The sequence below is a fragment of the Alligator sinensis genome, unplaced genomic scaffold (assembly GCF_000455745.1).
Source record: "Alligator sinensis unplaced genomic scaffold, ASM45574v1 scaffold569_1, whole genome shotgun sequence".
Taxonomy (NCBI): domain Eukaryota; kingdom Metazoa; phylum Chordata; order Crocodylia; family Alligatoridae; genus Alligator; species Alligator sinensis.
In genome coordinates, this window is record NW_005841914.1 from 1,593,049 (window position 1) to 1,620,970 (window position 27,922).

At 44.1% G+C, this 27,922-nt stretch overlaps 1 protein-coding gene across 1 annotated transcript; it reads left to right on the forward strand.

The window, feature by feature from the left end:
* On the forward strand, positions 1-27,744 carry SCNN1D (sodium channel epithelial 1 delta subunit). The gene is made up of 13 exons (XM_025198140.1): positions 1-61; positions 9,065-9,393; positions 11,360-11,618; positions 12,340-12,533; positions 18,842-18,945; positions 19,197-19,360; positions 20,418-20,516; positions 21,033-21,150; positions 22,066-22,144; positions 23,058-23,115; positions 23,973-24,028; positions 25,574-25,649; positions 26,760-27,744. The coding sequence occupies exons 1-13, from the start codon at positions 26-28 to the stop codon at positions 27,165-27,167; spliced, it is 1,980 nt and encodes a 659-aa protein (XP_025053925.1). The 5' UTR covers positions 1-25; the 3' UTR covers positions 27,168-27,744.
* Positions 27,745-27,922: the final 178 nt, after the last annotated feature.

Sequence of the window (27,922 nt, forward strand, 5' to 3'; positions counted from 1 at the left end):
AGGAGCAAATGATAGGTATTGTCCCATGGGACTGAGAGGAGCAGCTGCAGACATCAGAGAGGTGAGTGAGCAGAGATGAGCGGCCAGCAAGCTGGGCTTCACTAGGGTATTGCTTGCCTATGGCTGCATTTCTTCAATGTAAACCTTTGTGCCGAGGCCAAGTTAAAGGGCAGGGTTTGCAACCTATTGCTGATAACCAGGGGTGATAGTTGAAGCCATGTCAAACACTTTGTGACTATAGGCATGTCCACACTGCTGGGACTGCAGTGCAGTATTGATTTATCTGAGCTAGCTCACGTCCCAAAAGAAGTATAACCAGTCCACAGCCTCTGAGCTCAGCACAGACAAGCCACTTGAGTGGTTACAGGCTCTGCAGCCCAAGCTGAGTGCTGCCCCAGCTCGGCAGCTACCACCTGAGCTGGCTTGGGAAAGGTTATCTCCAACGCTCTACTGAAGCCATGGCAGTGACTCACGATGATTTCAATGTAGACATGCCCCGAGCCGATTCTCAGGGAGCACAAGCAGTCAGGAAGCACCAAGTGGTGGAGTTCGGCAAGGGGAAATGCTGGGATGCAGAGGATTTCAGGGCTGAGAAATTCCCACAGCTGAGGAAAGCAGCTGGAAAACATCCATCTGGAGAAGGGAGAGTGGGAGAAGGATCAAAGGCAGCACAATGCGGAGGTTGTGCAATGCCTGAAAGCTTCTTCCGGGCAGATTGTCTTTGCTTTCCCAGCAGCACGCCTAGGCAATGCTCTTTTTTCTCCAAGAACAGAAAGGCAACCAGTAGAAGAAGCATGAGTCTCTTTTCTCTCGCGGGGGAAAAAAAAGAAGAGCGAGGGGCTCGAACTAACATTAACAGAGGGAAACTCTTACAGCTTGGGGCATGGCTGGCTGGATTGCACCTTGGAGTAACCAGCTGGCAAGAGCAGAGAGGAAATATCGTAGCTGCCTTCCCAATGTTTTCAACCTTGGTGGAGGAAGAGGAACAGGCCCATTTGGAGCTGAGAAGCAAATGCTTTGAAGGGAATTTGCACAAAGGCAAATCAAAGGGAGGAAATCTAGCATGGGGCAAACCTATTGGGATATGCTGCCTCCTGGAGAGAAAGAGAGGAGACACTGGGGAAAACTGCAGAGAGCAAATAGCAGGGCATTTTGGAGAACAAAACTGCAGTCGCATGGAAGCACAAGGTGAGACCGAGGATTATTTCATGGGGCTAAAACGATCAGGAGAAGACTTGAGATCTGCTCTAAGACTTTCCACTGCAGAAAAATCCTTGGAGTTAAATGCTAGGTAATTTGGGAAGAAATAATATGAAACAAAGGCTTAGCAGGGAGGAGCAAAAGCAGGGGAGATTGTTGGACGATATCTCGTGGGGCCAGCGGGCAGCCAACAGAGGAGTTTGCAGCGTGACGTGGCAGCAAGAAAAGCTGGCGAAGGTGGTTTTGGACTGTGCGAGCACCATCTCATGCCTTGTTCTAGGCTTTGTGATGCCTGGAAGATCATGACAGACGGGGTGAGCACAGAGATGGCCCCAAACCTGGTCTCGTTTAAGTTGACAGCAGAAGTCCGCATTGATTTCACTGAGCGGCGGGGACAAGCCCAACATGCTTCATGGAAGAAAACATCTCATCTGCTTTTTCAGCCCTGCCACAGCTCCATTCTTCAAAGGTGCTAATCACTGTAATATTTTATTTGGACACTTGAGACCCAGCTGGACAAAACACTAGCAAGGAGCTGTAAAAAAATATCCTGGTTTGGCAAGACCGTTTCCAGCTTCCATTTCTGTGACTCCCTGGTGACTTCTTTAAGCTCCAGCTGGCCACTGACAGCAAATGACAATTAAGACTACCTAAATGAAATATCCGGTAAGCTTAAGATTATTTGGCTCTGTCCAATCAAATATGGCTAAACTGGGAACACGAGAAGAATAATTTCCTTTGGGGAGGGCAGAGCCACCTCCTGCTTGACATGCAGCAGCTAGAAAGGAAAGTTAGGGGTTGAGCAATGAAAACTCAGGGGCATATTTCCCTAATATAGATAGCTATTATTGGCAGAGGGGTCCTCACCATCAAGGGTAGCCTTCATGGCCATGCAGTGTTTTCTTCGTACATCTTTGCTGTGTCATTACAAGGTCCGAGTCCGCACCAGTATTCACAGGACTACATATCCAATGCTGCTTCCTCTTTACGCTATGGTTTTACCCAAATAATTATGCTTCAGCTAGCTTTTATTAGGATCAGAACTATATTTACAAGCCAACCAGTGATGACTACATATGACAATCAAGGCTAGTGTAAAGCAAGAGGGAGGATGCAATGATTCCCTTAACTTTTGGCAATGCTGCAGTGCCAAGGCTTGAATGTTATGAAAGCAAACTGAGCTGGTTCCTTTGCTTTGTCCTGGGGTGTTTCCATCTGACCAAATGAAGGCTGAGTTTTAGCCATCTGGGAGGCAGATGGGTTCCTAAAGAGCGGGTAAGGAGGCACTGAAAAGAGTCTGGAGGCTGCTCTGATACAGTGCCACTTACCAATATGCAGTCCAGTAGCCACCGTGCAGGGATTGAGAGGCTTTCTCTAGTGCCCGGATACCACCTGCATGGGCATGCCATGCTGCAAGCTGCACTAATGAACCCTCCTTGCCCAGTCTTTGGCAACTGCCACATCCTGGTGGCACTCCAGAAATCCACAGCACGTCCATAATTTGTCCCCAGATGTTTAAAGAGACTCTAAGTTGTTTTAATGACCTAACTGGCTTGGTCGCCTTCCATCATGACACTGGGTGGTATTTGAGCAGTGGGGAAACAGCCCCTTGCTCAAGGGGCAGCACTGTCTGCATACACTGTTCTGCTCTTGGCAGGCGAGGTTCTTCGGGTAGATGTGATATCTTTTATTAGACCGACTGGGTAGTTGGAGAAAAGATATCGCATCTACCCAAAGAACCTTGCTTGCCTATGTCCTTAGACCAACATGGCTATAACCAGCAACCTGTTCCACTCTTTGCTTTTGCGCAGGCAAGTGTCCTAGCTAGCTCTGAAGTTTACAGGTCAGATGCTGCGACAGAGCCAAAACCTCACTACAGGGAGTATTGCGGCCAAAACAAAGCAGAGAAAAGAAGAGTCTCCCTCGTGCATGTTTACTGTGCAAAATGCGTCACCTTCAGCAGTTTCTCATTGCGGTTACGCTAGCACAATGCATACAGAATAAAGAGCAGGATGGGTGACAGGTTCTCAGACGGTCTTCCATGACCCATGACTTCCCTGGGACTGGTTGATTCATGCCAGCTAAAGGATTTCTCCAGAAAGTCCTGCGATTTGCAGCAGGGGTAGACAGATACCCGTCAACCACCCCAGCATACTGGAGCTGATCTAGGTTGCCTTTCCAAAATAAGAGCCGCCAATGTGTATTTTCTGAAAACAATGTTATGAGCAAGACAGCAGCACTCATGGGGAAACCCTCCAAAAAACACTGTGTGCATGCACATGTTGGAATAGCATTTTTGATATTATGAGTTATTTCATGAGAAGCCTAGACAGTGCAAGGGAGCTGGACTCTTACAGTGGCCAAGACATCCCCGCAAAAGCAAACGTGTATTAACTCATCAAAGTGTCAAAGCAAGGCAGTGTAACATTAACTCATCGTTTAATGAAATCAGATTTCAAAATCAATATATTTAAAAATGTTTGATGTTGATGAATACATACACACACATTGTATTCAAAAGCAAACATTTTTAAATATATTGATTTTGAAATCTGATTGCATTAAACAATGAGTTAATATTACACTGCCTTGCTTCGACATTTTCAGAACCAATAGTTTTGCCACTCTTCATTTTGCAATTACTTTTCTAAGCAACATTATAGGTTTTTCTAAGAACCACAAAAAGGTCAAAAACCCTCCAAACAAAATGGAACAGATCAAAACCCAAAGGAAACATCTGGACCCACCCAAATTGCATCCTTTCCAAATTTGACAGAATTTTCCCAGGTTTTTGTTAGTTTGGTTCGATTTTTGAAACAGGACCGTGGCATCAGCAAATCCAAACACCGGGGAATGGATGGGCAGATTAAGCTTTTCAGGCCAAACCTGCAACTCTTTGCACTACTTATTACTCACTACCAGAAAACATAACATTTCATAAGCAGCACTTTATGCTTTAATTTGCTTCCTTGACAAGCCCTTTCAGACTTAAGCTCCAAGTATCCTGCAGGCTTGTAACACCGCTGTGAGCTTTTCACAATATAAATGCATTCAGGACAGTTGAGTCTGTCTCTGCATTAAGCACCCTGTAAAAGACCCTTCATTGTAGAAATGGAGCTTAAGGGGGAAGGGTCAGAAAAGTATGGGCGTTCATTAAAATGGTTGCATCTTGACTAGTAGGCTCAAATTGTGAATTCCCCCTATTTGTGACATTAATGACATTGTTGATATAGTGCCCACACAGCAGAGAAATAATTCACTAGTCTTAAAGGAGAAAAAAAATCCATCAGCATTTAAAAACCCCAATGACTAACGCAAAAACCCCCCATGAAACCCAACATCCAGATCAAAATCTCAAGCCCCTGATTGGTTATTAAGGGTGAAATTCATCCAGCTCAGCTGCTGGGATGCTCTCTCCCTCCTATGATCCCGAAGGCTAGAGCAGGTTGCATGGTTGAAGTGGGCCATAGGAGAAAGAGGAGAAAAGGACAATCCTTGATAGGGTCTTCTTGAGCAGGGAGCTTTCCAGCCTCTGCCATCCCTGTTACAAATAAATCAATGAGTAGTTGTAAGGAATATCTGTAAAAGTGAATGCAAACCGTAAGAGGCATATGTAGTATTCTTTAGGTCCAGGATAACTTGGGTGTTTGCTTACCGATCCAGTTCATTCACTTGCTACTCCTTGGATAAGTATTTAAATAATTGTCATCATCCTCTGAAGTACCAGCCCCTTTTGACATCATCAGCTTCATCTACATAACCTGGACAGCTCCCAGTTGGCTTGTCCAATTAATTTGCTTCCTATTCCTTGGATCATAATGTAAATAGTTTCCATTGACTCTTTCCTCAGAAGTATCAGCCCCTTTTGATGTCATCAGCTTTATCTACATAAGCTGGATAGCTCCCGGTTTATGCTCAGTTATAAAAGAGAGCCCGAAATCTCTGGACCACGACTTGCCCTTCTGTTTAGGACAAAGTTGGAGGTGCAATCTGTTGTCCACTCCCAATACAGCTCTACAGAGACAGAGCTCCTACAAAGGTACAGTAAAGAAGGCTTTGGCACTTAGTTGTAGTATTTTAAATGTATAAAGGTATCATATAGTAATTGAAAGGCATATAAGTCTATGATTTTCTGTTTGGATCAATGGCATAATATACACATGCTTTCAGGGTATGTTTGATCACTGAGTTGATATAATATAGTGGCCATAAGAGGACATGGGCATATATCTGTCTGCCACTGCAGCACAATTTTTAACTTCCAAAGAACAGGGTTTCTTCCTATAACTAACTGAGAGCTTCTTCCAAGTTTGGCATTTTTGATGGTTGCCGTTGTTAAGACTGACAGTTATTTATCATGCTTTATTAAACAGACTCCAAGGTTGCCAACTACAACTGCTGCGTTAACTAGTTCTACGGGGCAGGGTAACCTGGGAAAAAATGGAGAAATAATAGGCAATGGATCAGCCTCTGTATGTGCATGTGTTTGTGCATGTGTAGTGAAAGCTTCTGGCACTGCAGGTGAATTTGGGCGTTTTCATTCATTTTTTTAAATTCACATTTAAATGTTTTCAAGTCACCAGCCATATAAATGTATCTTTAAAAGCAAAGTAAGCATCATAATCAGTGATCACCTGTTAGGGATTTCACCTTGAAAATCATTGTTCTTAATGATGCATGTAAGAAGTGAGTTTGTTAAACAGAAGGATATGTGGGCTATGTTTTAGGTTTGCATTTGTAGTGTGTGTTTACCTCATTTGAGTTTAAACACGTATTAGAACAACACAGACTGTAAAATTATATTTAATTATAATTTAATTATAATTAAATTCTCAATGCATGAGAATTTTATGCATTGAGCAAGTAAAACTTTTCTGTACTACTGAAAATATGCATCATGTGCAGGACTTCCTTCAACTGCCTTTTAATGTTTCCCAAAATAATTACATCTTTAATGCTATGTGGCTGCCTTCATTTATTTTAAAATAATATATTTAACAAGGGGGAAGAAGGGTTGAATCTGAGGGGAGTTAAAAACAAAGTTAAGTGTCAAAGCTCGGGAAACTATTTTACCAGGACTTGTAAAAGCGTACAACCCGCTTTGGGTAGGGGGCTGGACTCGATGATCTCCCGAGGTCCCTTCTAGCCCTAATGTCTATGAAATATTCCCAGATATTTGCCATGTGACTTTTTTTTGTTGCAAAGAGCTGTATGTGCTATTTTGTAATGATTATACCTTCTGTCGTGATGTCAGTAGATAAGGCTTTGTAGCTGCTGCGTTCTTTGAAAGATAGTGCAGCAGCTGGGTGCATTTTTATACCTGTAGATGTGAGAGAGATACATTATCCAAACGGAGCACAGAACAAAGTGCTTGCCTGTAGCAAAAAAGTGGAATTGCCATCTTCATGCTAATTCCCCTCCTCTGCATTTTTCCTCCCTCTTTGTAGTTGCTTTATTACATTCTTTTTGGCTAGAACTTTCCAGCTTGCCCAAAGGTAAAGTTGTTTAAGAAGTTAGAGCAAAGCCCATTTCAGTCCTTTAATGGTGATGGGAAGGTAAAGAAAACCAAGGTTTTCCATTTCTGTTTGAACATTTTTGTTTGGGGGGGAGTTTATTGCTTGCTTGCTTTTTGTTCTTATGCATTTCGAGAAAATTTGGTAAGACACTTCCACTTTCCTTTAGGGTCTTCCTGGAGAATAAAAAAGCTTGAAGATAGCCGGGGTGACACTTTTTAAGTTGTCTACTAATAGACTGTTCAAACCTACCTTTTCAATCAAATTCTCTGTTTCTTAATGCTCTACTCTTCAGCTGCAGTAGGAGCTCGGTGTGCTCTGAACTGCTTGTGCATTGATCCTGTTGTTGAAATCACTCAGAGGACTTTTAGGCATCTTCATTGCTCATGCATTCTTGAGTTAAGACGCCACTTCAAGCTGAAGCCTCCTAAGATAAGAACACCTCCATTAGGACGTTTCTCAATGTATTTTCTTGGATGAAGGTTGTTTATAGGCACGGCACTGAGCAGCAACAAAAAGCATTCGGCAGTCATTTTTCCTTGCAAAATATTCCTTCTATCTGCACGTCAGTGGGTGTGTTTATCATTTTGTATAAAATAGCCAAGTCTATGCGAAGCATAAACTTCATCAAACCCTTCTTTCAATAGCACCGTTGATGGTGATTCAGGGAGGGGTGTTGTAACATTGGAAAGTTGGATGCTACAGGAGCTGATGCAGGTGATTCAATAGATAGCTTTCATTCCTCTAGGTTGGTATTAGAATAATACTCTGATCTGGTGCCAAGAGCCCTGGAATGACCACATTTTTAAGTGAGACAGCCAGTGGTTTTTTAAATGTGTTTGGTAGGATGGGGGTCAGAGATGAATGTGCATGGCTAATGAACCAGAACGGGGTCCCAAAGGTCAGCATTTTATTCCTAGCTTTGCCACTGTCTGTTGTGTGACCTTGGGCACACCATTGTCTTCTCTGTGCCTCAACTTATCCATCTGTAAAACAGGGGGTAAAGTATTCTGATCTCTCTGAATGAGCGTTATAGAAAAGCCATCAATGGTATGCTATTAAGGACATACCAGTTTTTGTAAATGCAACAAGGAATCTTTTCTAGAAGTAAACGGTTAGCTTCAATGTCATGGCCAAACTCTAAATGGGTTCATTATATTTTGATAAGGAAAATTCTCTCTGTAGTTTCTCAACAAAATGGTTTGTTTTTTTTGTCACTTCTTTTCTAAAGAGCTTGGGTCTGCTACTGTGCTGAGAAACAGGTGCCATGTTCTGCCTCAAGAGTGGCTGCAGTTGCTAATGGGATATAACTCACAAGTTCAAATTGAGTCTCCCTGGTTGGGATTGAAAGTTACTTTATTTTAGATTGGAGAGAAAAGACTCCCCCATTCCTAGTATTGATTGACTATTCCCCTTATAGACAACATCCTCAGAGAAGCCAAGGACTAAATTATTTATGGTGACTAAACTCCTCTCTTATCACCAGAGGTTGAGCCGCCTTCCAGTCCAGAATAAAGCCATGTTGCCCCTGTTCTGTTTGTAAACCAAGGAATTTTTTTCTCCATTCCTATCAATCCAGCACTTTTCCAGCATTAAATTGACTCTAAAATATTTTTTAAATAAAAAAAAAAACAGTTGGTAGAAAAGAAGTTCCATTGGGATTATATCCAGCCCTACATTAATACAACCAAAGTCACTAGATGAGACTGGCCTCTTCCTGGTTTTATTTATTTTGGGGACCAGGAGCATTTGCATTCAGCAAAAAATAAGGTCAGATGTGATCTTAAATCAATAGATGCTCTAATGTTCGTATTACTCATCATTTGTTATATAGTTCCATAAATGTATATGGCGTTTCATAGTTACACATTGACCAACTAATATTCATTGGAACAATGGAATCGCCTCCCTTCCTTTTGTGTTAACCCTGGTTTGTACGTGGGAGACCCTGATTTTTTTTAATTATTATTATGACAGAAGGGGAAAAGGTATTCACTATTTTCCTCCCGAAGCCCTTATGTCAGTATTATACACATTAATCATTCTAACCACACACACCCATGCTAAGAGACTTTGCAGATGTTCCCGATAACCTCGCTGAAATGCCAGTAACAAGTTAAAACTACTTGGGTAGTTCATTTGCATGGCAGTACCAAAAACCTCCAACAGCGCTGCTATTTTCTGGTATCCGAGTTCTGGAAACAGAGATGTTCCACGTTAGACAGTGGTGAAACCCATTGCCTACACTATGCCCTATATAAAGAGATGGGCCATACCTCTTCATTCTTAAGAACAAATGAGGATAATTTTATTTATTTGCTTTTTTTTTTTTTTTTTTTAACCTGAAACAGCCTGAGAGGATGGACCAGGACTTGACGAGAGAGGAGGAGGAGAAGGAGGAAGGCCTCATTGAGTTCTATGACTCCTACAGGGACATGTTCGAGTTCTTCTGCAAGAACACCACCATCCACGGCACCATTCGTCTGGTGTGCTCAGACAGCAACAAGATGAAAACAGCCTTCTGGACCTTGCTCTTCCTCGCCAGCTTTGGGATGTTGTACTGGCAATTTGCACTCCTATTCAGCCAGTACTGGACCTATCCTGTTGTGACAAGCATGTCAATGCACTCAGAGCCCAAGATGTTCCCAGCCATTACTCTCTGCAATCTCAACCCATACAGGTAGGCTGGCATTTACCGAGGGCTGCCACAGTTCCAGTACTGTTGCAGAGAAAGGTCTGATAACTTTTTTTTCTGAGTTGAGGACGATCCAGTTGGGATCCTGAGGGTACAACATCTTTATTTGCAGGGTGGTTAAACTCTGGCCTCAGTTTGGGAATGAGTACTAGCAGGTGCATAGTCATGGATTATCTTTTTCCTTCCAGGTATAAGGGAGCTTTCCATAGTATCTTCTTGGACTTGACAGATTTTCTACATTGGTAAAAGTGTTCTTGCCTTAAACTACACATCTCGTCCAAAGCCATTCACATCTGAACTATAGGCCACTGGAGTGAGAAACTACGTGTTGTTTAATTGCGAGCTGAATCCTTGAGCCTTTCTGATATCTAGGTGTGAGAATTTAGGGATGGGCATAATCACATTGTTTTCCATGGGAACCTTTGTACAAGTGGGATAACAGGATGGAGCCTAAATTTTTATTCAGTGCTTATCAAATGATTTAGTCAGCAATTATTTAACTTGCCTATAAGAGTTACCTACCAGCAGCTTGCTTTCAGAAATGCCTGTTTGTGCAGCTAAGGCCAGAATGGCTGCAAATTCTGGGGATTCAATTTAAGAGCCTACATTTTGGAAGTAAGAGCATTCATTTGTTGGAATGATTGGTTCAGTACAGAGGTACCATAGGCTAAATAGGACGGGAGATTAAACGTTGTTTCCAGCTTTAAAAGAAAGCCATGCCATTTTGGACAGGGAAAATAGGGGCTGGATTCAATGGCTCTGAAGTCCCTTCCAGTGATTGTGTGTATATTGGTGTTCCTACAGATGTGCCTTTTTAACTGAAGGAAAAAGGGCACTGCAGACTATTGCCAGCCTTAGCCATTTTCAAGGGGCTGCAAAAGTGTTGCTAAGCATACGGCCCAAAGCCTGTTTCTGAGTAACCATAGTGTAAACCTTTGCAGGTGTGACGACTAATTTGGTCAGCAAGCAAAAGAAACCATCAAACACAATTAAACAAAGCACAAGGCCTGAAAGGAGATAAAGAAAGGCCATACATTAAATACAGCTACGCCTTGCTGAATGTCGGAGTTACATTCTTGGAAAATGCGACTTTAACCGAAACGATGTTAAGTGAATCCAATTACGTCACAGTAGTTACCTACTAGCAGGCGGCGGCCAAACAATGTTATAACCGAACGTTGCACGACTTTAAATGAGTACGTTCTCTAATAGATCAGCGACGTCAAACAACATTAACCAGGATGACATTAAGTGAGGAGTACCTATACTCTATACATATGCTATCATAGCTTTATCTTAAAATAGTAGTAGTGATTAATGTAGCCAAATGTATTAGATGTTCTTTTGCTATAAAAGGTATATTTTTTGTTAAAATGCCCAGATAACGTGTAAAAATAAAAACAGCCCTGTGTGGGAAGACCGTGAAGTAAGGTAAAGACGAAACAAAAACAGCATTCCACTTTGGGGAAGGAAAGGAAATAAAAAAATACCCTCCCTCTCTCTCAAGAATATAAATCCCAACTAATTAGCACCTTCCAAGTCCACAAGAGATCTGGTTCAGTCCAGTTCCAAAAGTTTCAGTGAAGCAAAGACTTTGAAATAAAACCAATCAGAGATCATTTATTAAAATATTAGAACAGGCCATCTATAAACATTGGACATAGGCTGGAGGGAAATTTGGAGAACACAGCAAATTAAAGACCTGCTGCCAATCTGTGTGCCACCCTCCTCCCCACCTCATTAGTCCCCCAGCCAGTATAGGTAAAAATCTGTTGTGCTGTTGTGTGTAGCCAAACAGACTTGGGGATAAAATGCTTATTTTCATGTTTTAAGGTGCAAGCAAATACAAGAGTGGACTATCAACCTGTTTTTTGCCTCTTTTATCGGTAGCCTATCCACAAGGTTACCTGTAATCTGGGTAACACGTCTCCTGTTTACTTGTGCCTTGTAGGTTTGCCACAGTCAGTGAGAATTTAGCTGAACTGGACTTCTTGGCCATGGAGACCATTGCCAGTTTGTATGGCAGCTCAGCCACAGCAAATATGTTCCACGGTGAAGAAAAAATTATCAAAGTGAAGGACTTGGCTAGAAAGGAGTCTGACAACTTCGGTCCTGCTGATTTTCAGCTGAATCGCAACATCCCACTGGTGAGGACGTATGTCATTGATCCTGTGTCGAAGAAGAACATTTCCATGGTGGGCTTTAGGTTGGTAAGTGTAACAAAGCTTCAGCACCTTGTTGGCCACACCGCACAACCTGTGCACCAATAAACGTGGCTGAACTGTCCAATAAATGTCCAAAGAAAAATATCTGAAGTCAAACAAGTGTCCATTGAAGATCCCTTCCCCACCTTAAACCTTTACTAACACATGACTCTGGCGGAGAAAACACAGTAGCAGCACTAATTATTTTGTCCATAAAAATGTAAGGGGATGCCCAGAGCTGATCTTTAGAGCCCTCCTCTAGACAAGAAGCAAAAACTATGATGAAAGGAGGATGACGTGGTGTGAAGTGCCCAGATCGTGTTTTTACTTGTTATTCTCATAACCAGTTCTGCAGCTCTGTACTCAAGCCAACTTCCACGGCAGTCAGTATGGTTTTACGCCGGGTAAGAAAAGAGAGGTTTCCAGGACTTGGCCAGTGCTTCACTGGTTATAGAGCCCCTCCACTGAGTTTAGCCTTTCTTTTGTCAGGGTAACCGAGAGGAATACTTCCATCCCTTTTCTGTCCAAGGAGTAATTGCAGTAATTGGGAACATATCTGAGGTGGTCCCATCATGTGCCCAAAGTGTGTACACACTCAATACCCTGGACCTTCCCCGGGGCTCATCTTTGGACAGGACAGATGTTGTGCCCCACAGCTATAATTCCCCTCCCATCCTCACCTTGCACACCTGGAGCCTCATTTCCTCTCCTCCTCTTTCCTCTCCAGTGCAACGCTACAGGTGAGAACTGTTTTGACAAGACCTACTCATCTGGGGTGGACGCCATTCTCGAGTGGTACAAGTTTCACTACATGAATATCATGTCTCAGCTCCCAGTGATAATCAACATTACTGCTCACGAAGATCAGATAGAAGACCTGGTCTACTCCTGCCAGTATGATGGGGAGCCCTGTAGAAACAGGTAAAATCCTTGAAGAGCTCCCGATGGTGAATTAGCAAAGCCCAAGCGGCTTGCAATTATGCCAGAGCTTGCAAGGGTGAAGCCAATTTTATGGCTGAAAGAAGTCTGGCATCTGTCATGATGGGTTGCCAAAATAAGTGAGGGCTTATCTTGGAAATGTGGTGAAGAGGGAGGCTTAAAGCACAGGGCTGGATGCCAGGAAGCCTGGATTATACTCCTAGCTCCCTCTGTGACCTTGAGCAAACTACTCAGGCTGGGAATTGGGGTTTTGACTCTTCTGAAAATCCCAGGCCTGGGATCTGTGTTCTCTGGGGCTTGTTCATTTGTAAAAATGAGGGGATAATAGCACCCACCTCCCTTTGCAGATTTTTTAAATCAGTTTGTAAAGCACTTCGAGATCCTCCAGGTTCTGGCAATAGTTAGTATAAGCCGCAGGGAGTCCAGTCTCCCTGGTTTGTCTGTCCTCTGCAGCCTGGGTTTCCTGCACACGGTGCTAACCTGGGTTCATCTCTTGGGGGGGGGTTTCACCCCTAGTTCTTCTCTTAGATGTCATTAAAGAAAGGGAAAAAGGAAAAACCTATGTAATTCTAGTGAGCTGGACACCTTGGTGCAACCCCTTGCCCCAGCAAGGGCAGTTGTTAGTGATACAGAGTCAGCTCTCTTGATGCCAAATTCCTGCTAATAAAAGGTCCTTTGCGGTATTGCTGGCCAAGTTGTCTTTAAGAAGAGAAGCCAGGGGTCCTGCATGGGTGCTAAGACTCCTCCGCGGTGTAATGGGCTACAGTAAGATCCCCTGTGACCATTGGTATATGTTGGTCAGAGCAAAGGAGGAGGAGAAAGAGGCTGCTTCACCGAGCAGAGGCCCCTTGCACTTCTCCTACCTGGGGAGGGCTGCAAGGCCAAAAGGGGCGAGCAGGCAGGACGGTCATGATCTTTTCACTCCTTCCTCCTGTAGTGATCTGGGTGCAAAGAAGGAAGCAGCTGCCACCTCATACAAGTGTAGGGTCGCTCCACCTCCCCATGCACCTGCCTTGAAACGTTTCTGATGGCAGAGCCGAGCCATGCAGGAGCATGCCACTTGCGGGCCAGCAGACTTGCCTGGGTGAGAGCACGATTTGAAAAGCATGCCCCCCACACCTACAAAAGGCTTTAACCTAGGTCGCTTGTGACCGTCCATGAGCCAGGTTTGAATGCATAGCTCTGTAGAGACAAGGAACTTGGTCTGGTTGTAGCAAAAGGACCCAACGCAGCAATTCCCATGACTGCCGAATGGCTGGTAAAGGTTGTCCTGAGGTACAGATGAAGGCAGTATCTCTTCCTAGTGTCCTCAGCAGAGGGGAGCTTTGCAACCCACACATGGACAGTTTTAGGCAGGAGGGTCAAAAGGTCTTTCCCTGCCTGGGGAACCAGTCATAGCTTTGGCTGTCTTTGGAAGTTGATGCAAGTCCTTGCTGATACTTGCACCTAACATCCCTCCACGTGCACGCTTTGTAACTACCACCATGAATCAGCTGCCTTGATGTTGCTGTGTTCATCTGGCTCTGTTAATAAGCCAGAGCCGCACCAGGCAGGTAGAAACAGAGAGGCTGAGTTGAGCAGAGAAGTTTCACCACATTAAAAGACAGCACAAGCAAGAGAGAGGATGGTGCTGGCCTGCCGGCTACAGCAGAGGATTGTCTTCTCATGGTTAAACTGGTCCAGTGGGCAGAGCACAGAGTTGGAAGCCAGCTCCTCAGTTGCAGTCCCAATTCCCCATCAATCTGCCTTGTGCTCTCTGGGCAAAGCCTGTCCATCTTAGTACACACCTCTCTTTCAATAGGGTTGTGTAGCAATAGGAACAAATGCCTATCGCATGCTCTTCTGATTCGTGGATAAAAGCATGTGCACGTAGTGGGTGTTGTCGTCTTCCTCCTAAAAACTGCACACACTCCAGGGCAGATCCTTAGCTATTGCAAATTGGCATCGCTCCACTGACGTCAACCCAAGTAAGGATCTAGCTCAGTGGACAGTCCAAATACAACCCTTCCTTGGGATTGGCTGTACTGTGATAACTCATCACAGCAATGAGACAGATCTCAGTTTAGCTAATCCTGGCTTTTCCCTTGCAGAACCTCCTCTGTGCTCAAGAGTCTCCAGCCCACTTTTAAAAACTCAGCTGCAACTAGTTAAATTATCTGCTTTACATGACATAAGGAAAACCGCACAGTACCCTTTCATCTGGTTAAGATACCTGATAGTGGGACACCTCAGCAGAAAAGGCCAGGCCCTTGATACAGCAGTATAGAAGGGAATGCTAGCATTGGTGGTGGTATTAAATTGTGGGAATTAATCCTTTTGATTGGCACTATTTAGAGTGTGTTTGGAGGACTCTGTGCCTTCTCCTTGATGAACAGCACATAGAGTGGATGAATATTTATTTTGCTGCAGCTAATAAATGCATTGATGAAAGAAGGGAGCAAAGTAGAAAAGGAGAAGGATCATATTTGGTGTATTCAGCAGCAGTTCAAGTCCCCTTCCTTTAGCATTAAGAAAACAATGCAAAATCATCCTTATTTTCTGCTCGGTGGATTTGGGCTAGTCCTTCATGACCTGTAGTAAAAAAAACCTGGAAACAAGCTTAAATGTTCTTCTGCAGCACTGCAAAGAGCGCAGTTGATGTCAGAGCAAAACCAGCGATGTCCAAAACAGGAGCAAATGCCTGCTACTTTAATTAAAGCTGGCTGGGACAAGTTCTTCTCTTGCCATCACATGCTGTTGGAGTCGGAGAAGATCCAGTTTCTGCTTGTGTTGGAAAGTTGTGGGTTGCAAAAGCTGCATCAATGCAACTCCAAGTCTGATCTCCCCCCAGATCATCAAGATGCAACTGGGGAGGCACAAGCGCACTTATGAAAGCTCTGCTTCAGTGGAGCAGAAACAGCAGGGCAGTTTTTCAGCCGGCTAGAACGGCCTGATGAAGAAAGGGTTGGCCCTGCTACTTGGGAATGCAGCAGTGGTGTGTCTCAAACTGTGCCCCTTAAGCCCCAGACTATTAGGGGGCTCAAGTATAAAAAGAAACTGAAGGCAGGTGGATTCCAGTTAGTTCAAGCTGGAACTTCCTTGTTAATGAAGATAGCAGTCATTTTTTTTGATGCGGAACAGGGCCACAATACCAATGAATGGTTTTTATCATGAATGAGCAACCAGAATGCAGCTGGTATGGAGCCCAAGCAGATGGAGCCTCAGTGTCAATGCCTGTCACGTGGGCAGTTTTGTCTGGCCAGACATAGAGGCACCCTTGGGAACAGATCAGCACTCTGAAGGGCACTTTTGCTGCACGGTTTTGGAAAAGCAATGTGATTTCCATTGCCAATGTTGCCTTCCATGGGCTGTGGGTGGCACTGTATGGACTGGACTGTAGCATCACCCTGGAAGCATATGGCTTGTGAGACACCGGGTCTCCCGTTCCATCAGCTTACCTCCCAAATGTGGCATAAAATGAATATAATCCCTGTACATGTGAAGGTTACAATAACAGGGACTCGTTTCCCTGTGCCATGTGACCTCCGCTGATGCTTGAATCGAAGGGCTGCAAAGCAAAGCAAGGATAATCCAGAACAACTAATGTAAATCTGTCCATGCCTGGTAAAAATAACTTCTCCTGCCTCCACCCAGCAGCAACTCTGTGTTTCTCTGTGGGGCGATATGCGTGTTCCTCGGCAGAACAAGAGGCATACGTCCCGGAGTATGGAGCGTACTGAAATCACATTTCAGGCTTGAGGCAGAGAAGAAAATCCCTGGCCAATGAGCTAAAAGCTTACAGTGTTTAACCCACTGCCCCCCGCTTCTTCATTAAATCTTATGTTAAAGTGTTTACACAGGGCACAGTTTTAGGGGAGCAGACACTTTCAATAAGGAGAAGTGCAAAGTCCTGCACTTAGGACAGAACAATCCCATGCACCGGTGCTGGCTGGGGACTGACTGGCTGGGCAGCAGCTCTGCAGAAAAGGACCTGGGGGTGACAGTGGACAGTAAGCTGAATATGAGCCAGCAGTGTGCCCGTGTTGCCAAGAAGGCTAATGGCTACTGGGCTGCATTAGTAGGAGTGTTGCCAGCAGATGAAGTAAAGTGATTATTCCCCTCTATTCTGCACTGGTGAAGCCACATCTGGAGTTTTGAACTCCCCACTACAGAAAAGATGTGGACAAATTGGAGCGAGTCCAGCGGAGGGCAATGAAATGGTTTGGGGGCTGGGACACATGACTTCTGAAGAGGGGCTAAGGGAACTGGACTTATTTAGTCTGCAGAAGAGGGGACTGAGGGGGATTTAATAGCAGCCTTCAACTACCTGAAGTGGGGTTTGGAAGAGGTTGGAGCTGGGCTGTTCTCAGGGGGGGCAGATGACAGAAGAAGGAGCAATGGTCACAAGTTGCAGCAAGGGCAGTTAGTTTTTCCTAATATCTAACCTCTCTCACTAGGAGGGTGGTGAAGCACTGGAACAGATTACCCAGAGTGGTGATGGACTCTCCATCCCTGGAAAATTTTAAGACCCGGCTAGACAAAGCCTTGGCTGGGATGATCTAGTTGGGGATAGTCTTGCTTTGAGCAGAGGGTTGCACTAGATGTGACCTTCCGAGGTCCCTTCCAACCTTGATTTTCTTGTGATTTATACAGAGGTGCCTCAGGCATTGACTAGTTGTACCTTACACCTAAGGCTTTCTAAGTGATTTGCCAAAGGGGTTTGCAATCTTGTCCCTGTTTTAGAGTGGGGGAACAGAGAGGCACAAAGAGCTTCAGTGAATTCAGCAAGGCCACACAGCAAATCAGGGGCTGTCAGAAGCAGAGGCCAGGTTGCCTGATGTTCAGTTCGGTGGTATCACTATTAGACAATGCCGGGACCCTGAAGTAAAGATGTTTAAATTGTGAACTGGATCAGCTATGTTAATGGTAAAGGAACACAACCCAGCACAAAGCCTAGAATGGCATAAATCCAAACCAGAATCTCCCTAAAATTGTCCTGTGGCCCTGGGCCAGTCAGGGAAGGGGGATAGTTGTATGGTCCCCTACTTGTGTCCTCTGCCATGCTAGATATATTTCCTTACTGTTCCTTTCATGCAACCAAAGAGGCAGATGCTAGCATGCACTCACTTCAGCCCAATTCCACTAAGCAAATGTGCTTGAGCTGCAAAACATTGTGTACAAACATGGTAAAGAGCCAGGAAATGTTTGCTTAAATGCTGTCGAAGCACTTGTACCTTGTACAGGACCAGAGCTCAAGGGCTGAAACTCAGGCTTGGTAGTAATAAGTTGATTTGATTTTGATCCAAAGTCACAATTACAATGCAGCCAGTGCTTGCAACCCAGCTGAAGCTTCTTTGCACATATGAAAAATGCCATATGCAGTCACACTGCATGAGATCAAAGATATCCTAAATAGCATCGTTACTCAGCATTGCTCTGCAAGGTATCATACAAGGCACCATTACTTGGCACATCTTTATGGCAAAAGAAGGATACAGAAGGATATTTAAGGCAGCCTAAACCTTTAAAGCATTTGTTTACAAACTTTTTTTCATTTATGAACCCCTAAAAAAATTCAGTGGGGGTGCAGACCCCTTTGAATTGTAAGTGTGGGTATTCACTTACTTCTGATTGATCATAGTCAGCTTTTGTGAGCCCCTTAGACATAGTCTGCAAACCTCCAGGGGTCCATGGGCCACAGGTTGAAAACCACTGCATTAAAGCATTGGTTTATGTTTCAGCTAAACATGCCTAATCAATGCTGACCTTTGAAAGCACCATGTCCAGTGGTCACAGCAATGAAAAAAGAAGTCAGGACTCCTCAGTTCTATTCTTGTTTTTGCCACTCACTGTGTTATACCGTGCAAGTCGATCTTTGTGTGACTCAGTTTCCCCTTCTGACCCCGGGCATGATACTTTCCAAGCGTTGTCAAAGTTTGGAGATCTTCTGATGACAAGTGCCCTAGAAATACAAGATTGGTTATCACCATTTGAAGTGTTCTTAACAATATTCATGTACTTAATTATAAGATGGAGACTGAAGTATCCCTGTTACTTATGAGTGCTCTGTTTGCTAATAATCAATTAGCATCAAACTACCTTATGAGTATGAAAGTAATATAGAAAGGCAGTAACTCTATCTGCATTGTAAGCTGTTTGGGCCAGGCGTCATCTTTTTATTATGTTTGCAAAGTGGGGGGAGAGGGGGGAGTCCAGTTTAGCTGGACCCTTGCGACACTACCACCATACACATAATACAGTGGAGATTTTTTCTGCTCATAATGATTCATATTTGTGTTTCCTCTTTGCAGTGATTATGATCATTTTCACCACCCGGTCTATGGAAGCTGCTACACTTTTAACAAAGACGGAACAAATCCCTTTTGGGAAGCAACAAAACCTGGCGTTGCATATGGTATGTGGTTTGGTGAAGGGGCAGGGAGGAAAGACCAAGCAAAGATCACGCCACAGAAAAGGGATTGCACATCCTTTTTGGCATGGACGCTAGCCAAGTTTGCACCAAGCTCTGTTCTGAGAGCACAACCCATATAACTTCTCTAGCTATGTTGGGAGTATGAGAGATTATGTTAATTCCCAGCCTCAGTGGAAGGAGTTGTGGTTGAAAGTCAAGGTTTAATGAAGGCTTTCCTTTCCTTTTGTTTCTAGGACTTTCTCTAATCCTAAAAGCAGAGCAGAAGGATCACATAGCCCTGCTGTCAACAGTGGCTGGTGTGAAAGTGATGATCCACAACCACAATCAGACGCCGTTCCTCGAGCATGAAGGGTTTGACATCAGACCAGGGATCGCGACTACCATAGGGATCCAACAGGTGTGCTGAGCTTGCTCATCAGCATCCGTTCAGTTCCTTTTTCAGGTGATAATGGCAGGTTATGAGCAAAGGGATGGCCTCACTATGGCCCAACTCTTCCCCGTTCACCATAATCCATTAGCTAGCTTTTGCCCACCTCACAATGTTCGTACTAATCCCCACCTTCTCCAGGTTAATAATTTCCCATGTGGCACTATATCAAATGTTTAATGGAGCTCAACTAGATTAGATCTTGTTTTTCTTCTTATCTTAAAAATCAGATAGTTTATTAAAGAAAAGATATAAGTTTAGTGTGGTTTAATCTACTTTAGTAAACACAGTCGTGCGTTATCCCATTCCCTATTTCCCTCTATGTCTTTCAAAGTTTCTTCAAAGACTTGTTCCCCACTGAAGTCAAACGAGGAGACTTGTAGTTGCCCAAATTGTATGAATTCACCTTCTTAAATATAAAGTACCAAATTTGCTGTTCAACAATAATATAGTATTACTCATGATTTTGTAGATTTATTAAAAATCCTTGCTATTGTATCTACAATTTCACGTGCTAGCTCTTTCAAAATTCTGGGATGGAAATGATCTTTCTCCTGTTTCCCCCCCAAACACGAGTGCATTGAACTCCTTGACACTTGCTTCTATTTTAGTAGCCTCATGGAATTAACCATCCTGCCTTTTTACCCCCATATTCAACTCCCATGTCCAATTCCCTTTGGCAGACACAGGAGCAAGTTATTAATTTAGTTTTTGGGCTACCCCCTGATGATCTCTAATCTCCTCCCCATCATCTCTGTGTACCAGCCCCACTTCTTCCCTTGTTCTCTATTTATTTGTGTGGCCAAAATAGCTTTGCTGTTTGTTTTAATTCCCTTTGCAGGGTTTAACTCAGCCTGACCTCTAAATATAGCTTCTGGTGTCTCTTCTTTATTTTTATTCCATGTGCTCCCCAGTCTTTGTGGTCTATTTGTTTAGTCCTAACATGCCTTTTGAACTGTTTACGCATCTGCTTGAATTTGATTGATGCTTCCCAATCATATGAGGCTCTTTTTCTGCGTGCCCACAGGATGAGGTACATCGCTTGGGTGGGAATTATGGGAGATGCACAGTTAATGGCGACGATGTGAATGTCAAGCTCCTGTACAAGAGTTCCTACACGCTGCAGGTAATTTCAAAGCAGAGGGTTTGATTTCTCATAGCATCAGTCACACTCAGATAATCTCTTGCATGCTTTCCAAAGCAATGAGTTAGATGCTAGCAGCACAGTGACTAACACATTGGTTATGACCCTTCTGAAGATGCTTACACACACGCAGTATTGAGCATTACAATTTAATGTATTGGCCAGGGGACACTGAGTTCAGGACACTGGAGTTTTCTCTTGCTTGTCATACTAGACTGAATTGGAGACAGGTAGATGCCAAGTTAGGTGGACAGTGGGTCTCTTCCAGGTCCAGAACTGGTGTTCCTGCGCCCTCAGAAGTTTGTTTTCTTCTGGTTTTGGCACCTATCCAGCCTTTGAATATTTGAAATATTAATTTGAGAGCTTGTGAAAACCCTTTCCCCATCAGGCCATGGTTGCAGCCACTGCATTCTGGCAAGGAAGAAGTCTTCTCACACGTTACTGGGCAAAAAGTAGGACACCAGGTCTCACACTTACTCAATGTTCTGCTTTTTTCAGGCTTGTGTGCATTCTTGCTTCCAAAACATCATGATTCAACGTTGTGGCTGTGGATACTATTACTACCCACTGCCTCCTGATGCCGAATATTGTAACTACAACAAGCATCCCGCATGGGGTAAGGGCACCGGAAATGCCATCCTAGACATGGCTTGAAAGAACAGGTTGTTAATTGACTTCTGAACTGATGCCTCTTCTACCATGTATTTGGGAGATGCCTGGAGAAAATTGGTTAGAAGTAGGCCGGTGAAATAATTCACTAGCTTGTCATCATAACTATTGATGCTGTTTACCTCAGAGGAGAAAAGAAGAGAGTTTAGTCTAATAAACATTTTTTCTACATTGCAAAAGCCTTTTGGTGGGCAGCCCCATTTCCAAAGAGACTGGTATCATTTATTCTTGTGCCCAAACCCTACTAAACTGCAATGACACATCATAAAATCATGGAAAATTTGGGCTGGAAGGGACTTGAGGAGGTCATCTAGTCCAACCCTCTGCTCAAAGCAGGACTATCCCCAACTAGATCATCCCAGCCAAGGCTTTGGCTACCAGGATCTTAACAGCCTCTAAGCATGGAGACTCTACAACCTGTTTGGGTAACCTGTTCCAGTGCTTTACTACTCTCCTATCCACACACACGATGATGGTAGGGGAGTATCTCGATGCCATTAAACACTACTTTCTGCAGAGATTAAGAGTTTAAAAAAAAGGGCATGCCAGAGCCCAACCTGCTCCTTCACAATTTTACATCGCCACTTTAAGTAACAACACTTGTATAAGGCAGTTGCTGTATGTAGGAGGACACTCTCCTTCTCTGATTGATGCCTCTCCAAGTGGCTCTTGCTGAAGTTTCTTGAATGAAATCCTGAGCCATCTGCACCCGTTCCACAGTGGGAGGCAGAGAGCAGGACACTCTCTCCCGCTTTGAGCGAGAACATTGTGTGCCTAGGAGGGTGAAACGATGGGGTTTGGGGAGTGCGTTTCCTGGGGGAGCCGTCTGTCTGAGCGTGCCCTTTTCCATTTCCTCCTCCAGGTCACTGCTTCTACCAGCTGTACAACCGGCTCGCGGATCACCACCTCAGCTGTTTCAGCAAGTGTCCCAAACCATGCCGGTGAGTCTCTAGCTCAGAGGACACGTTGCTAAGCCCATAGAAGAGGAAGGGCTCCAACAGGGGTGTAGCTAGCTCAGCTTTGAGACTTGCATGTGCATTGTCTAGTCCATCGTTCTCATTTGCTTGGACATCTATTTACCACTTGCTGGCTTCATTTAGAGTGGCTAGCAGGTAACAACATGTAGGGTCAGTCCATAATATAGGGATAGAAACCACAAAATTAGCTTGATGAAGGTCCATATCAAGGCCCATTTAAGCCTGCTGTGAAAATGCTGCTGCTTCAGGGCTACCAAATTTCATGTTCTCTGGTGTACATAGGAAACACTCATGCATACATACTTGGAGCCAAGCAAGTCATGGGATTTTCATTTTGGTAGCAAAAAAGAGAAATAGAAAAAAAAAAAAAAAAGTTGCTTTGGATGACATCAAACTAGATTTTTTTCCCCCCAGTGAAACAAACCAACTTAGAGATGGTTTACTGTGGGTTAACCAGAAACATTTTGTTCTCCCCGAAACAAAATGCTGTCTGTAATTTTGGGATTATTTGACTGGTTTTTAACCTTTATTTTATTTGAATATGGGCCAGATTTTAAATGTAAAAATGCCCTTTTGAATTGAAAAGTTTAAATGAACTGTTTGGGGGAATCTTACATTTGCCTCCTATTTTTTTCAGCCCAAGTCATTCACCAAATGTAATCCACATTTTCAAATGGTTACTTATGGTCCCTCCCAGAACTCCATTTGTCAGCAAATTTAGCATTTGTCAAAGTTAATTGTCCTGTTCTCATGCTTGCATCCAAAGAGTCTCAAAAACTTCTGTTTGGAAAGAGAAGAGGCTGTTAAGGTTTTTTTATTCATTCATTTTTAAATACTGGGACCATCATGACCTTCATTTTTTGTTTCACCTTAACAGCGAATCATGGTACAAGGTATCTGCAGGGACTGCTAAATGGCCATCACCGAATTCAGAGGTAACGGCTGCATCAATACAGTGTTGTTTGGAGGGGAAGCCGTCTTTACTGTGGTCACGTAGGTTACCTGCCCATGAGACTGGTTTCAAGGGATGGGAGGCTGAAGGGTCTAGTGCAAAACTAAGATGGAAAAATTGGATTGAAGTAAACCATCCTAGCTAGGATGCCGGATACTCAAGAACAGCCTTGTAGATAAGGCATTAATAGCCCAAATCTCCAAGTCTCTCTAAGTTTTAGTTCTGTTACAAGTCTTGGGCAAGTCACTTCAACTCAGTGCCTCAGTTCCCCATTTGTAAAATGGAGTTGTGCATAACCTCCTATCCCATTATTGTTCATGAGGGGATGAGAGACCGTCATGGGAGCCTCAGGACTTTCTGGATGACAGTCTCCTGTTTCTCTTATTTTAATGTCACCTGGGTATTAAAACACATACCCTAGGGACTGCCATATGGAACACCAAGCAGCGTAGAGGTACAAATATGACGGGCAATGGTTGATCATCAGTGGTGCACTGGTTTTAAAGAATAACTTTCCTTCACGGTGGCCATTCAAAGAAGTCACCATTTAAGAACATTGGCTACACACATCTGGCTATTTCTCAGTCTTCAGAGGAGGAACTGATTTGAGATCCTGCTGTGCTGCTCTTCAAATTTAACAATGGTTATTTTTCTGTGTGTGAAATTTTGCCCTGTAGAATATTAAGCACACCCAATGAAAGTAGTATTACTGTACCTCCTCTACAGGATCGAGGGAATATGGATTGTTATGCCTCAAATTCTATAATTAACTAGCTGCAATAATCTGGTGCCAGTTCCAAAAGAGGGAGTGACCATTAATATAGAAATATTGTGTTTCAGGACTGGATCCGCCAGGCTCTGAGTCAACAGAAAGGATACAACTCTACTAGCAACAGGTTAGTAACTAACAGAGGATGATGGGGTGTGATGTTCATCCAAGGATAGCTGAGTGATTGACAGCCCCTGAACTAGTTTGTTTTCATGGAGTGATACTCCTATCCCACAGCGACTGACTAGTATTAAAAACAGCCCAAAGCTAAATGTTTCCCTGTCATCGGAAATACTGACAACACCAGTGCATGTAGAGTATGCCTATGTGCACACCAATAAAGACCCTCATTCCGACATCCTAGTTGTCCAGACAAATGATCTAGCTACAAAACATGGCATTGATAGGCATTGGGGACCTGACCAAAAGCCCACTGATGTCCATTGGAAAGTCTCTCACCGACTTCTCGAGGACTGGATCAGGCCTGGTATCTTCCTTCAGTTTAACAGTTCAAATCATTACCAGGCTATGCTTTTAGTCCAGTGTAAGAGACCTATTTGCAAGTGTAGCAAGGTGAGCACCTTCACTAGCTGCAGCTAGCTCCTCACCTGCCTCTGGGCATGCTGCCTGCCCATCTCACCCGCTACACCTTGTTGGTAGTTAGTAAGTTGTTAAATAAGGCAGGACACCACCCAGTATTGCAACCCAATTTTTGGGGATGTCTGCAGCTCCATACCTCCCCTACGCTGCAGCTCAAGCCTCAGACAGCATCCAGATGTTACAGTGCTCCTGGCCTACAACCAGAGCAAGCTTAGGCTACGCTGTCAGACCTTAGTCACATGCATCCATACTGCCTGCCTCTCACTCAGGCCTCACACACTCCACCCTCTCTCACAGGGTCTCTTTCACACATCACCAACTTATGCCACCTTGCTCCCTCTTGGAGCAGGCCCTCTTTGGCCATAGGCTTAGCTAGTCCATTCCTTGGGTGGCAGATGTACTATCTGTTGGGCCTCTCCCATGACCCTCACCAGGGTAGTGGCCAGCCAATTACCCAACTGGGTCTAAGCATACTCTGGCCCCTTCCAGGGGAAGCACTAATAAATATATATATATATATATATATATATGCATGACCAGGACCCTCCTAGCCATCCCCTGCAACTCCAGCCCTTACCTCCTATTGCACCATACAGCCTCACAGCCAAGCAAAATTACTACCTGCTCTGCCAGCAGTCAAATGCCCTGCTTATATAGGTAGCCCTGAATCTAAAATGGCTGCCCTAATCAGGCACCTGCTGGCTGCTCAGCTCAGGCCCTTAAAGTGGCAGGCACAAACAGTGCCCTGCCACAGCAAGGTTTCTCTATTTTAAGAAAATTAAATGTCAATGCTAAATGGTTTCATAGAATCCCTTGGTTTCATAGAGTTTAAGCTTAGAAGGCAACATTAGATCAGCTTGTCTAATCTGCTATATGTAGTAAGGTTCGCGTGCTTATATTGAGCCCCAAAACTAGTTAGGCTATGATATTTCTGCCCCCAGAAATCTAGACTCTGGGCCATAGGCAGAGAAGAGGAGAGATCCACATACCATCAGCACCTGAAGCTCCTGCAATGGGTAGACTGCCATGTAGGGATCTCACTTCTGCTAATTACCTCCACTCTCCTCTGCAGGAAAGATATTGCCAAGGTGAATATCTTCTACCAGCAACTGAACTATCAGTCTGTGAATGAGTCTCCATTACTCACAGTAAGTTGCACTGGATCAGCTCATGGCTTTAATCATCATCCCTGCTCCTGGCAATGGCCAAGATCAGAACCTAGTAAGGAAATGCAGCTAACACCCTGGGAATGTCTAGCCAATTATGCAGGGCTGCACTGGGGCATAGAGAGGACTGCTTCCTATTCCTAACCATGCCATGGGATCAGATCAGCTCTGAAGCATGAGATTTGATAACATCTAGCGCCTGACTTGCAGAGAGGATTTTGAACCTGCTACAGGCTAATGTCTTTTCAGACTTGCCCATTCTCCATCCACACCCCAGGGAAGGAGGTAGGGCTGCAAAGGCCTTATCATTTACTGCCACTCTGTACAGCTGATACTTGATGTTAACACCTCGTTTCTGTGTGCATATGTAGTGTGGAGTGGTAATTGGACGTGTCTTGCTATTCATTGCCCATGGGTTTGCAGAATCCAACCCAGAGCATTTTCACTGGGGGTAGGCATGGGTGTTGCAATAGGTTGAATTACAAGGGTGAAAGGACCTTGCAGAGTGAGCATCACATCACTTCTGGGGCTTTGGAGATAGCTATGGGAACATATGGGAATTTAAAACCACGTGCTGCAGTGGGCAGCAATCAGCCTTTGCCCCCTGTTCTGAGACTGAGATGAGTTGGCCATCACGAGAATATCTTAGTATCTAAAGGTGTTTCATCCCTTGTCTAATGAATTTGCAGTCACAGTCCAGCCCCGTCACACAAGCCTCTGTTCCCAACCCAGGAAGAAGTGGCAGGGCAGTGAGGGAAACCTGCTGCTTCCACTGCTGTTCCTGGTGTTGTGTTTGCTCTCTGGAGTCTGTTCTTCCAGTATGTTGACTTGATAATTTTGTTACCAGCATGAGATGCAATAAGAAGGAATATTTGGGGGTTTTTTTGTGCATTTATCCAGAAATGTTGCCCCTTCCCCCCCGTATTAAAGACAATTTTAAGGAGCTGAAGCCTGGAGCTAGCGAGCCCACAGTGTTCTGCGTTCTGCCATCTGAGGCTGATTCACCAGCCGGTGAAACACAATAATTTCAGGCTTCTTGAGTTAAACCGTGAATATTCGAATTGTAATCATTTCTGCTTTTCCTGTTCACAGTTGAATCTACTCTTGTCCAACATGGGAAGCCAGTGGAGCCTATGGTTTGGGTCTTCTGTATTGTCCGTGGTTGAAATGCTTGAGTTTCTCTTGGATACAATAGTTTTCTCTCTCATCTTTGGCTACAAATGGTCCAGGTCAAAGAAGACGTTGAAGATGGCCCAAAGCCCAGTCATCTCCAGTGTGAGTCTGACACTGGAAAACTACAGATCTGTACCTGAGGGCCCTGGTACTGATAGCAGCTCAGCTCAGACTTTTCCCAATGCTGGGATCATCGTGGCAAGCAAGAACGGGGACCTACCTTTACACTCAATTTCTAACAAGATCCACACACCAGAACTGTACCCAGAAGTTGTGCTGAATGGATTTAGATACATCAAAGACCACTGTGTAGATGTAGAGCCCTAAAGCTAATGCTGGATGTGCAGAGCAGAAAAATATATATGTATTATTCAGGGTACATATTCAATAGGCCTGGCTTGGAGGGCCCATGGGAATTGCAGAGACAGGCAGCATTGCAGTTTGCTGCTTCTCGGGTGGCACAGAGCTTAGCCTCTAAATGCTACACATCGTACTGCAGCTAGGTTGGTGCCATGCTTAGATCTACTTGATCTGTAACCTTGTCTTAGGAATCATTCAAGGTCCTGTCATTTTAGAAGCATTTTTCTTGGGGCTTACACTGTGTCTCTGGCAGTTTCATAGCTTCTGGCTTATGCTGTTTTGAGGAAACCAGCTCCGTCTGGACACCTTCTGACTTCAGACAGGCCCATCAGCATTTCATAAATATTCTTGAGTTAAATGTTAACCTACCCATACATAAAATGACTCCAGTAGACATTAACAAGCATGTGCTCTTTCCATTAATAGCACCTTTGGGATGGCAACGTATGTGATAACATGAGGCTGCAGTCACTCTAGCCTGGCTTTCAGCCCTCATCTCCTTAGTACATTGCTTTTTTTCATTTTGAGAAGAACCCATTGCAGAGACACCGTTAGGCTGACCCTAAATTCTTTGCAGCGGCATTCAGTTTCAGAGGAGAGAGAAGGAACAACTCTTTTTTTTTCCTTCTCATAAGGGGTGCCTGAATTGCTTAAAAGTTGAACATAGTGCTGCAATTTTTGCTACAATAGGTTTGTAATATACAGAAATATTTATACAGTGT